The sequence below is a fragment of the Schistocerca cancellata genome, chromosome 3, assembly GCF_023864275.1.
Source record: "Schistocerca cancellata isolate TAMUIC-IGC-003103 chromosome 3, iqSchCanc2.1, whole genome shotgun sequence".
In the NCBI taxonomy this organism is placed as follows: Eukaryota; Metazoa; Arthropoda; class Insecta; order Orthoptera; family Acrididae; genus Schistocerca; species Schistocerca cancellata.
The window spans coordinates 635,635,148-635,648,067 of record NC_064628.1 but is presented as its reverse complement, the minus strand read 5'-3'; the positions used below and the strand labels follow the sequence as shown (position 1 = coordinate 635,648,067).

Below are 12,920 nucleotides of genomic sequence, written 5' to 3'. Positions count from 1 at the left end.
GTGTGTGTGTGTGTGTGTGTGTGTTTCTTGTATACAGAAAATATTGCCCAAATGAGAAAATTACAAAATGTATTTTATTTAACAGGGATTTTCCAGAAACTTATTTCTCTGTATATTATTCTGCCCTCAATTTCAAAGACATAATGATGGCAAGTGGAAAACTCCCAATTAATGTTCTCCCAGAAAAATTATCAGAACAGGTAAGCTTTTCATGCAATGAAATTTTTAAGAAGTTTCTTATTTCTGCTTCAAAAAGTAATAAAAATCATATGTGTAAACACATCCTGAATCAGATCAACTTGTAATAATTTACCTCTAGTGTGATACTACAGCAGTATGCAAATCAACTCAGGAAAGATAAAACAAAATTATTGAAAATAACAGATAGAGCTAACAATGCATATGGACTCTCTCTCTCTCTCTCTCTCTCTCTCTCTCTCTCTCTCTCTCTCACACACACACACACACACACACACACACACACACACACACCTACTGTTGTCTCCCCATGCTTTGTTGTATGATGCCAGCATCCTTTGCAAGTTATTCTACTTTATTTGTTTGTTTTTCCTGGATTTTTTCCTCCATTGAGTTATTTTTCCATTGCTTTTTCATTTTTACACTACATTTATTTATTCTATTGTATTTTGTAATTATGCTTTTCTCCATACAGCACATACCATACAGCATTGCTCCAACCTGTGCCCAAAATACTATGATGATGTAGTTAATCTCTGTCCCCCCCCCCTCTCCCCAAACTAGGAATGCATAAATGATGTTTTTTAAAGTTTGTCCAATGTATGGGCATACATCGAAATTGCTGACAAGAATAATATACAGAAGAATGGAAAAGAAAATTCAGGATCTGTTAGACGATGATCAGCTTGGCTTGAGGAAAGATAAAGGCACCAGAGAGGCAGTTCTGACATTGTGGTTGATAGAGGAAGCAAGAGTGAAGAAAAACCAAGACATGTGCATAGGATTTGTTGACTCAGAAAGAGTCTACTGATTGTGCAATAATTCTCACACTTGTTGGGTCTTTCTATCTTTGCAATTGTGTGGATGTTGTTTTTCTGAAAGGCTGATGCTATATCACCGGTCTTATACATTTTACACACCTGTGTGAATAGTCGTTATGTTGCCACTGCCACAATTATTTTAGAAATTCCAATGGAATGTTGTCTATCCATTCTGCTTTATTTTATCTTAAGTCATCCAAAGCTCTTTTAAATTCTGATTCTAATGCTGAATCCCCTATCTCTTCCATGTTAATTCCTGTTTCTTCATCTATCACATCACCAGACAAGTCCTCCCCCTCATAGAGGGTCTTCAGTGAACGCTTTCCACTTAAGTGAATTGTATTTCTGTATTCCTGAATTCACCTCAATAATTTTGTACTTCCTTCTTTATTAATCAACTGAAGTTTTTGTTCTTTTAGTTTGTTCTTTAGTTTCTTTGTAGTTACCTTCCCTGTATCAAAATTTTTCTTTCCAACTTCTGTGATTACTGTTTTTAGAGATGTCCATTCCTTCTTCAACTGAACTTCATACTGAGCTATACATTATTGCAGTATCTATTGCCTCATAAAATTTGAATCATATCTCTTCATTCCTTAGTACTTCCGTATCTCAGTTCTTTGATCCATGGTTCTTCCTCACTAGTCTCTTAAACTTCAGCCTACTCTTCCATCATTACTAAATTGTAGTCTGAGTCTGTGTCAGCCTCTGGTTAGGTATGCCTTACGATCCAATATCTGATTTTGGGATCTCTACCTGATCCTGATTTAGTCTAACTACAATCTTTGGACATTTTGTAGTTTAGAAAAATTACAAATAAAAAAAAACTTAATAAAGTTCCATACAATAAATACAAATGCAAACACTATAACAGTGCATTTATTAAAATTAAATACAAACAGTACAAATAAGTTACATTCCTTTTAGAAAGGTACCAGAGGCAAAACACTGATTTTTTAAATAACAAGGTTTTTTTTCCTTGCCCTGTCATTTGCAGACATGTTTACAACGTCTTCATAGACCAGTTTCACTGTGAAGTCTGATTCAGTAGCAAGGACCTCAAGATAACTGAGATGATCTTGTGTTTTTGAAGTCCTTAAATAATTTTTTGTGCATCTTGCAGCAGAAAATGATTTTTCTCTTCAGCAGTTAGATGCAGGATTATTAAAGTATGTTGAAAGAGCTGTATTCTAATTTGCATTAACATTTTCTAAGTTGCAATTTTTTAGCATCATTGTGATATAGTCACAGGTTTTATTAGTCACTCCCCCCACCCCAAAAAAAAGGGTACATCACTGGGTGTGAAATGTTCTTCAACAACCAGGGGTATCAATTTTCGCCTTCCTGTAGTGAAAGTGTTTTTTCTTCTTTTTGATGTTAATTTGGGGTGTGACTTCCTGATTCTTCTACAATTTCACTTGAGCACAGTGTTTCCTGTCTACCGGATTTTTTAAAAAGTCATGGTGCAGAACTTTCTTCAGTGCTTCTTCTTTTTGTTTTATTTTTTTCTTTTGCCAGAGATGGTACTGAGCTCTACCTACTCACTTTCTTTCAGTAATTATCTTCAGTGATTATCAAAATATTGCAAAGCAGAATCCAATGACAACAGGGTAGGAGTCACATTAGAAGTCACTTCCCATTTGATTTAATGAACTAAAGCAGACTGTATTCAGTCATCTGTGTAAAAATCATCCAGTGTGGACCTGCTACTACTTGCTATTACTGGTGCATGTACAATGTAAAAAAGTTAACATAAATGTGACAATAAGTTAATTCATCATTTGCCTGACAGAAGTTGAAAAAATCTCTTTATAAAACACACCCAGAAAGTTTCAAAAATATGTTTTTTATTATGAACAGCAAAAAAACTATTCTTGAATAACTTTTGTTAAGAGTTTATTAACGTAATTAAAGAAACCATGCTGTTGTGGACATACCTTAATGTCATTTCAACCACAATGTAAGACAATTAACAAATGAATATTAAACATGTAAGAATCCTCTCTCATAAGTTATAAAAATAACTAATTAACATCACTGTATCGAAGTATTTCTTACCTTGTGAATAGTGTAAAAAATAAACAATACTATGTAACACACTTCTGTATGTATATCAACTAATAATCCACAGTGAATGAGAGATTTAAATTTTTGCAGTGTGAAAGTAGGATGGAAACTGTTCAGCACTGCTAATGTGCATGAATTAATTTTCTCTTATGAGTGGGAGATTTAAACCTTAGGATCTTGTTTGATGCTCATGGCTTTTATACAGTTTTCCACAAAAATTGCCACCCAAAACCTGCCACTCTGATCAGCTCGCTATTGCCCCTCCCTTAATATAACTGATTTCCTTGCATAACTTTGTCCTATCCAAGCTTGTGCTCCATCTCAGATGACTTCATTGTTATTCTTATCCAAGCTTGTGCTCCATAACTGATGATTTCATTGTTGATGTAATATTAAACCCTAATCATCCTTTTGTTTACTTCCTGTAAGACAGGAAACTTTCCTGGTATCTAGCAAAATGTCAATAATGTTACTGCTTTGGTGTTAAACCATGGGCTCCTCTCCACCCCATTCTCATAGTCCATTGGCCTGACCACTGAATTTCCCTGCCTTGCTGCAAATCTTCCTTGCACATTGATTTCTGTCTGCTCGAGCTTCATCAGTCTTCACCAATTTAGTATGGCACAAATACAATATCCTGAAATTTAAGTTGATGAACTAACTTCACTCTCTCTGTAAAAATCTCCTGCTTTGCGACTCCTAACTTCTACATCGATTAAAAATCCTCAATACTCTCTCCTAAATCCATTAACCAAAGCCACCATGTCATCCTATTGTGGAAAGTTACTGCACTCTCACTGAATGAATCTCTGCCCTTGTGAAGGAAGGCATTCAAATTAATTCCTAAAGCCTACCCTGCTATATTAAGGACACTAATTTGTTTTCTCCATCAGGTCTCTGTCTTTCCTTTCTCTTCAACACCTGGCACTTGCTTATTACCTTTGATGCTGTTTTCCTCTGTGTCAGCTTCACCAATGCCCATGGTCTTTACACCACAAAACATTACTGCTCGCAACATTGGCTGATTCCAAACTCATCACCTCCTTCATAGTAAACAAGAGCAACAACATTACCACCTACACCGATTTCTCCTTTGAAGGTACTGAGCAGTGTTTCTAGCTTCTAAGAATCATAAGTCTCTTACTCGTTTCTGATTTATGCATTATGTGGATCTACACATCTCCTTCTTCTTACAGAACCCAACATTTTCTATCCTATTTTCTTTGTTCTGTCCTCCTTAGTTTGGCAAGAATTTGACCACCACCTCACTGAATGATCACTAAGACCCTTGGCTCACATCAGACTAACAAATCACCAACAGTGTATGTTGTGTAAAATGTGCATCTTGTTTAGAGAGCCACAAATGAAATGCTGCCATCTATTTAGTTTTAGTGCCAAACCAGATGATGATGATGTTTGGTTTGTGAGACGCTGAACTGCGCAGTCATAAGTGCCTGTACAATGTCCCAATTTTCAAACAGTCCACGTTTTACACAATCCAGTCTACCACTGTCACAAATGATGATGATGATAATGATGAAATTATGAGGACAACACAAATGCACAGTTCCTGCGCAGATAAAATCACAACCTGGCCAGGAATTGAACCCAGAACCCCATGATCCAGAGGTAGCAATGCTATCCACTAGACCACAAGCTGCGAAAGGTGCCAAACCAGATTAGATGCTGTATGCCTTGTTATATTAGGATTAACAGTCCTATTGCTTTCAGTATCTTTGATTATATGTTCTTAACTTTTCATAATTATGCAGGTTTGACTCATTCATGCTTACATGAAGTTGTAGAAAAGAAGAAACTTTTGAATACAACTGACCTCCTCAGGATAGTTTATGTCTATTTTCAAGAGTCTTCCAGTTCATTTCCTTCAGTATCTCTGTGACACCCTCCAGTGGATTAAGCAAAACTTTGATCATTCATGCTGCCCTTCTCTGTATACATTCGAGATTCCCGGGTACGGGTCCCACATACTTGAGCAATATTCTAGAACCCGTCACACGAGTGATTTGTAAGCAATCTCCTTTGTAGATTGATTGCACTTCCCCAGTATTCTACCAATAAACCAAAGTCTACCATCAGTTTTATCCATGACTGAATCTATGTGTTCATTCCATTTCATATCCCTACAAAGTGTTACACCAAGGTATTTATATGAGTTTATCGATTCCAGCAGTGGGTCATTAATATTACGCTCATAGGATACTATGTTTTTTCATTTTGTGAAATGCACAATTTTACAGTTCTAAACATTTATAGCTAGTTGCCAATGTCTGCACTACTTTGAAATCTTATCAGTATCTGATTGAACATTTGTGAAGCTTCTTTCAGATACTACTTCATTACAGTTAAGTCCATCATCTGCAAAAAGCTTTATTTTATTATTAATATTGTCTACAAGGTCATTAATATACAACATGAATAACAAGGGCCCCAACACAACTCCCTGGAGCACAACCAAAGCTACTTCTACATCTGATAATGACTCTCCATCCAAGATAACATGTTGTGTCCTCCTTAACCAAAACCTCCTCAATCTAGTTACATATTTGACTTGATTCCCCACATGATTGCACTTTTGATAATAAACATAGATGTGGTACTGAGTCAAATGCTTTTTTGAAATCAAGAAATACAGCATCTACCTGATTGTCTTGATTGAAAGCTTTCAGTATGTCATGTGAGAAAAGCACAAGTTGGGTTTCAGGTGATCAATGGCTTTGAAATCCATTGCTGGTTGGCATTGAGGAGGTCATTCTGTTCAAGATACCTCATTATGTTTGAGCTCAGAATATGTTCTAAGATTCTACAACAAATCAATGAAAAGAGCATTGAACAGTAGTTTTGTGGATCACTTCCACTACCCTTCTTGTAGATGGGTGTGACCTGTGCTTTTTTCCAAGGATGCAGGGTTTTTTGTTTGAGAGATCTATGAAAGGCTGTAGTTAGAAGAGGAGCTAACTCAGCTGCAAATTCAGTATAGAATCTGACAGAGATTCCATTGGGCCCTAGAGCTTTGCTCAATTTTAGTAATTTCAGCAGTTTCTCAACACCACTGATACTAACACTTATGTAATTCATCTTTTCAGTGGTATAATGATTAAATTGTGGCAATTATCCTGGGTTTTTGTTTGTAAAGCACTATTTAAAAATTGAGTTTAAGATTTCTGCTGCTTTTGCTTTGCTTCTCAAAATTTCAGCTCCTGTCTCATTCACTAGGGACTGGACATTAACTTTGGTGCCAATAACTGGATTTACATATAACCTGAATTTCTCTGGGTTTTGTGAAAGATTCCTTGACAAAATTCTGCTCTGGTAGTCACTGAAGGCATCACACATTGATCCACATTGATCTCTTGACAGCCACACGTCTTTCATTCAGCGTCTCTCTGTCTATAGTCCTGCAGTTTGTTTTACATCTATTGTGCAGTAATCTTGGTTTCTCTAAAAGTTTATTTACAGTGACTGAATACCATGGAGCTTCCCTCCCATTATGAACTGTTCTACTGGGGACATTTCTGTCCAGTCCATGGTCAACTATTCTTTTAAACTTGAGCCATAGTTCCTGTACATGCTCCTGCTGTAAGATAAAAGTTTCAAGTTTCTCAATGGATTATGACACTACTGATTTTTTATCTAGTTTACTGAACATATATATCCCTCTTCTTGTTTTAGCTGTCCTTAGTATTTTGGAAGTCATTGTTGACACAACCGCCCACATTGTGGTAACTGATACCAGTTTCAATGTTGACATCCTAAAAGAGGTCAGATCTATTTGTTGCCATTGGATCCAACATATTTACATTATTAATTGGGTTTCTAACTATCTGTTCTATGTAGTTTTCAGAGAAGGCATTTAGTATAGTTTCAGAGGATGTTTTATCACACCCACCACTAACAAAATCATAATTTTCCCAATTAATTGTTGGATGATTAAAGTCTTCACTGATGATTACTGTATGGTTGGGGAACTTACGTACAAGTGAACTGAGGTTTTCTCTAAACTTTTTGGTTACATCAGTCTGGTGGGTGACAGAAGGAACCAGTTGTCATTTTGAGCCCACCCCTGATACTGAGTCTTGCCCAAATAATCTCACTTGTGTCTTCAATTTCTACCTTGATGGAGTTGAGTTTTTTGTCTTCTGTGACAAATACACCACCTCCATTTCACATTTGCCTATCCTTTCAATATACACTTAAAATTTACCCAGAAATGTCACTGCTATCAATTTCTGGTTTCAACCAGCTTACTGTACCTAGTATTATGTGAGCTTCACTGCTATTCAACAGCACTTCGTTGTGAATGTTTTGGCAGTTTACCATTAGGATTTTAATACTCTCACCTGTGGGAGGTATTACAATCTTACACTGATACTTCTAGGTTTCTTACAGCTGTTGTTATGTGGATTGAATGGAGAGTTGCCTAATCTAAAAGACCGTCATGTGCACACCACACATAGTCAGCTACCTGAGTAGCAGCCTCTGATATGTATGTTCTCAATCGTATGGTGCAAGTCCAGGAAGTTGCAGCCTAGCTTGTCACAGAACTTTTGAAGTCTCTGGTTCAGCCCTTTCACTGAACTCAGAACCAAAGGGCCATGATCATTTCTTGGGACAATGCTGCAAGTTATGAGCTTCATTGAAACTCCATGCTTAAGGCTGGTCTTCTCAACCTTCTCTACCGGTCACTGGAATGACCCAAGAATGACAACAGAACTGAAATGACAGGCATCATTTGTTCCAATATGCACCACAATCTGCAGCTGGTTACACTCCGTTCCCTCTGTGGTAGCTGGAATAGCCTGTTCAACATATTGACTGAGGTCCCCTGGCATACACACTGAGTGCACCTGGTCTCCTTTCTTAGCCCTTGCTGCCATTTCCCTGAGGGGTACCATCATTTGCCATAAGTTTAAGCTGCTGACAATAAATAGACCCTTTTTTGTTTGCCCCCTCCTGATATGACAAAGCAGGTGACATGAGCCCCAATGGCTCAGTTTCAGTAAAAGACAGTACCTCAAACTCGTTGGTTAGGGGGATTGGTACAACTCTGTGAGTCCTACTTGATCCCCAACCACCCTGTACAGGATGCCTAGGTATATCATTGACCTGCCATTCACAGTCAAGTGGATGAGTAATGACAAATTTTGTACGTTCTGGAGAGGAGACAGGATGCACGGGAAAAGTTAGTACTTGAAGTGCCCTGGTACTCATATCACAGGTACATGACTCTAGGGAGCTCTTCCAACACACTGATTCGAGCAACTGACAATCATTTGACAGTACTCAGGGCGATTTCCAGCTGCTTATGAATGTCAACCAACTTCTCCAGTGTTCAAGAACAGCATATACAGTGGGGCAAATATTTTGGCTGGTGCAATGTATTATAAAGCAGTGAACAAAAAAGTTTAAATTATGCCCACTGTTTGTCTTTTAATCCGTTGAGCTAAAAATTTTCTAATTTCCTAAAGAATTGAAGCAACACGCAAAACAAGATTTCTATTAATGCAACATGAAAAAACTGTGGTAAAAACTCCTAATTTCTTAAAACATTTGGGGGTTAATTATAGTTACTAGTGAACTCAAAAACAGAGTTAATTAATGATAAATGCAGATAATATATAGAGCTACTCCTCTTTAAGGGAAAACTAGATGTAACACAGTATGTTAGTTAGAAAATCTGCTACAGTAACTAAACCACAAACACCGATTTGCTACAAATTCCTCATAGATTATGCAAAAGATAATGGTAGCTTCTGGAAGTTCTCAAAAATGCACATTTATTTGTGTTGATATAAAATGAAGTTCAGGGGTGATATATTCTTGGCAGAATTGTGAACCACAAACTCTGATTTGCTATGAAATAAATTATATATCCAAAATGCAGTTCTGTAAGCATCTGAAAATTCTCAAAATAACCTACAGCTCATGTAATTGTGCAATGAAATTAGATAATCATTGTTTTGAACAAGGATAGGCCTACTATTCTCCAAAATTTCAGAAGAGCATAATTAAGTTAAAGCCTACAATTAATGATAACAGTACAAGTTTATCACAGCACTTGCGAATGTTTGAAATTTTGCAATATATCACCATATAAATGGGTACTGTATTCATCCAAATAGCATTTCTCCATTAACCACAGCAAACAAAACTTCTATTTCTTCAAATCTGTGAATGAAATCAGTTGGATCAGTTTTCAATAAAACACATGTACTTTTTACATGTAGTAGACCTCTTTATAAATGAGCTGTGGACTGTTGGATGGCCGGGAGTAGACTTCACAAGAGAAAAGTCAGTACAATACATGACTCACAAAGAGACGGTGTGCAGTTTTATAGTCATACATCATATTCAATAGTAATTCATTTTTTATACTGTCCCTGGCTTCTCCTAATGGTTGATGGCTGTTGAACAGCTATGAGCAACTCACATGCACCTGGGCATCTTAATTCTGGGTAGCAGGAGGTAAATGCAGTCTTCTGACAGATGGACAGCTCCTGAAAAGCAGTTATATCATCACCAGGCATTTAGTCCACATCTGCATATGACCCGTGCAGGATGCAGCACCATCCTGTTCCACAGCGATCAAATATACCACTGCTCATGACAAAAGCCTTGGTCTGAGTTTCAAGCAGAATTGTTCAACAGGAAATCTCAGATGTAATTGTCATCCCAGAACAACAAGGCAGAAGCCTTCAACAAGAAGCCTAAGCAAAGCATTTCTATGCCCTCTTGTAGACCCATCAAATCTTGCAGTGGATATGTTTTATATTTGATTTCCTAGTTTTCATTTCCAGATCTCCCTATAAATTTATTTGTTAAAAGCAGACATTCTATTAGGTGATAGATTTCTCCACATATTTTTGCTAAACAGTCCTCTTTAAAAATGGAATTTCATTTTACCAATTTCTGCTCCAAGATTAACTCAGCTTCATGTGGGTACAGGCTTTAAGGACATATAATTTACAATTGTGAAGCCTGCACATCCTTTACTCATAATCTGAGGCATATTCAAAAGAATGTGCTGTTTGATCATAAAAATAACTGTAAGTCTGAAGTTTTGACCTCTACTGTTATAGGGTGCAATAGTGCATGATGAATTGGTGGAGATCTGTTGGATACCCATTGGGGCATTAGTTAAACCATATTAACAAACCAAACATTTATTGCTTGAATACAACAGTTGCTGCAACACCATTACAGGCCACCGATGGCAGCAAGGCAGTAGAAGTAAGCGGCTAGCCAGGAAGCCAGCAAAATCAGCACATGGCACGTGTTGCTGTGGCAGAAACAGAGGTGGTCGAAGGGCACAGAGCTGGCAGGACTTCCAATGGGCATCAGCTACTCTGCCTAGTGGAAGTCAAACAACTTTGCATGGAGCTCACCCATCTGATGGCTGAAGAGCAGCTGCACGTGCATGCTCATGCTGGAGACCACCAAATGACCCACTGGTCAAATGTGGTACGTCCACCTTTCTTGAACAGTGGCACTACGTCTAACAGTGTTCAAATCCCAGAACTGAGTTTCCAGTAACACAGAAGCTTGTAGAGGCTAGATGAGTGTGTGGTGGATCATCATAGGCCCCTCATCAAAGCTGGCTGATTTCAGACTGAAAATACCTCTGCCGAAAATGAGCAGATGCCTGGTGCACATCTATTGTGCTATGGCACTTGTTCCTTCCAGTCAAACCATGACAGAGCTGTGGCCTGGTCATCAGGAAATCAGGCCAGCCACATAATAAATGCCCCCTCTTTCTGCTGTGTTCATAATTTTGCAACTCAGGTAGACCAGTCTGGAAATGGTGTGAAGAAATCGTCTTGGTGGTGAGGCTGTAATACTTGCTATATCAGTGGACTTCCTTGTTGGAATTCTACGTAGCTGTCACAGCTTGAATCACTTTCCTTGGCTTCTTGCATTACTAAGGAAGGTGTCTTGGTTCATCTCAGCCATGCCAAGTACATTATTCTGCAGTACAGCATAATATATTCATGAAAAGGAACTCATTTACCGTTGGTTTAAGTTTTCTACAAACTTACTTCATTTTTCTACATTATTACCATTCACTTCCATGCACTTTACATAATGTTACATTACCTTCCTAAGCCTCTGCATAGAAGTTCTCCAATTGGATACTGAACTAGTTCATAACAATAGTCTTGAATCCTTTGAAACCATCAGCTTGCTATCCACCAATCCACTCTTTCCAATACAAGAAGAGGTAATAGTCTCCAGATGCAAGATGAAGTCATCAAAAAGCTACCAACAGGAATACTGAATCTCATACTAGGTACAGGCCACGGTGTATGGACATGCATGGTCATATGGGAGGACTATCTGAGGAGACATTTTTCAAGGGGTGTCAATTTTTTTTGCATGGTCAGTTTGGTGAGTATACTGCTGTGAAGATCAGCTGTAGCTGTTGACCCATATTCAATGAAATCAAGCAAAAGAATGCTCTTTTGACACAGAAAATGGTAGTGTTTATTTTTTGACATGAGTAAAATTATTACTTGAAATTTTTGGATTTGGTGAAGCCAAATGATATTTTTGCACTGGCTATTGTTTAGTTCTGCACTGGTGTAGGATGTCCATGTTTCATCACCCACAACAATATGACAGAAAAATCAATGCCATCTTGTTGATAGAGCTCCAAGAATGCAAGTCTGTTTGACATTCTTCGGTCTTGGTGTTTGTTAGTAAGCATTTCTGGTATCTACATTACACACAGTATGTGATATCTATGGTTTTCCATGACAGCCATGTAAATATTGATGTGTGCAACTTGAGGACATTTGTCAGCTGAGCACCCATAGTCAATCAGTGATTGGATCACAGTTTTTGGTCAACTTGTTGCATGATTTCACCAGGTTTGGAGCTGAGCATGTCACTCTGTTCTTCATTATGTACATTTGTATGGTCACTTTAAAGTATCAACACCTCTGCCTAAGCTTTCCTTCTTTCATTTATGTAGGCTCATAAACTAGGGTTAACTCAGGAGGGATCTGAGCACCTGTAGATCCTACCGCATACAAAAATCAAATTACAGCACACGTTTCACAACTGGTGGAGGAAAAGATTTTTGAAATCATTATTGTTTGTTTCCCCCTCTGTAAAATGACTACTGTATGTAAACAATCATTAGAGGGTACTGCATTCATGCAACTTTGTTCCTAGCAGCCAACATTTAAATTCAAGCATACTTTTTGCATATGCCTCAAACAAACATCAGAACTCACACTATTAAAAGTATCAATTTTACTGCCTGTTATAACACATGTTCTTAGCAAACTATCAAGAGTAATACTGGTAGGTGTACATCGCATATGTAATGAGAATGGTTTAACACTATTTATTGAGTCCTCTTCAGTACTTGCCAAGGGAGCCAATTAGGTAAGTCATTATGTGACACTTTCAAATCTTATATATTACAGCTATGTTTTTCATTTTCAATATATTGTCATTTGAATACGTTTTCAGAACAGCATACTTGGTCTGGAATTCTCTGGTAAAGATAAAAATGGTAGACGAGTAATGGGGCTTCTACCTGGCCAAGGCTTAGCAACTAATGTTATTGCTGAGAATGTTTATGATGTCCCACAGTCATGGAGTTTGGAGGATGCAGCTACAGTACCTGTTGTATATACTACAGTAAGTTGAATTCATGATTTTGTGTGGCATAAAGGAGTTAAAAAAAAAAAGACAGCAAGTTACTGAGTCAAACAGATGCGGTGACTCAGATTTTATATTTGGTCTTCTGGTCTCCACATCTTGAGCAAACCCATATAATGAATATGATTTACCTTGTGACATTATAACCTG

General features: G+C 37.6%; 1 protein-coding gene across 1 annotated transcript in view; it reads left to right on the top strand.

Annotated features, from left to right (window-relative positions):
* The window catches only part of LOC126175576 (fatty acid synthase-like), a 218,957-nt gene that overhangs the window by 92,064 nt on the left and 113,973 nt on the right, over positions 1-12,920 (top strand). Inside the window, exons 11-12 of the mRNA XM_049922434.1 lie at positions 86-200; positions 12,579-12,749. Coding sequence (XP_049778391.1) covers positions 86-200; positions 12,579-12,749 — 286 coding nt within the window. The remainder of the gene's footprint in view (positions 1-85; positions 201-12,578; positions 12,750-12,920) is intronic.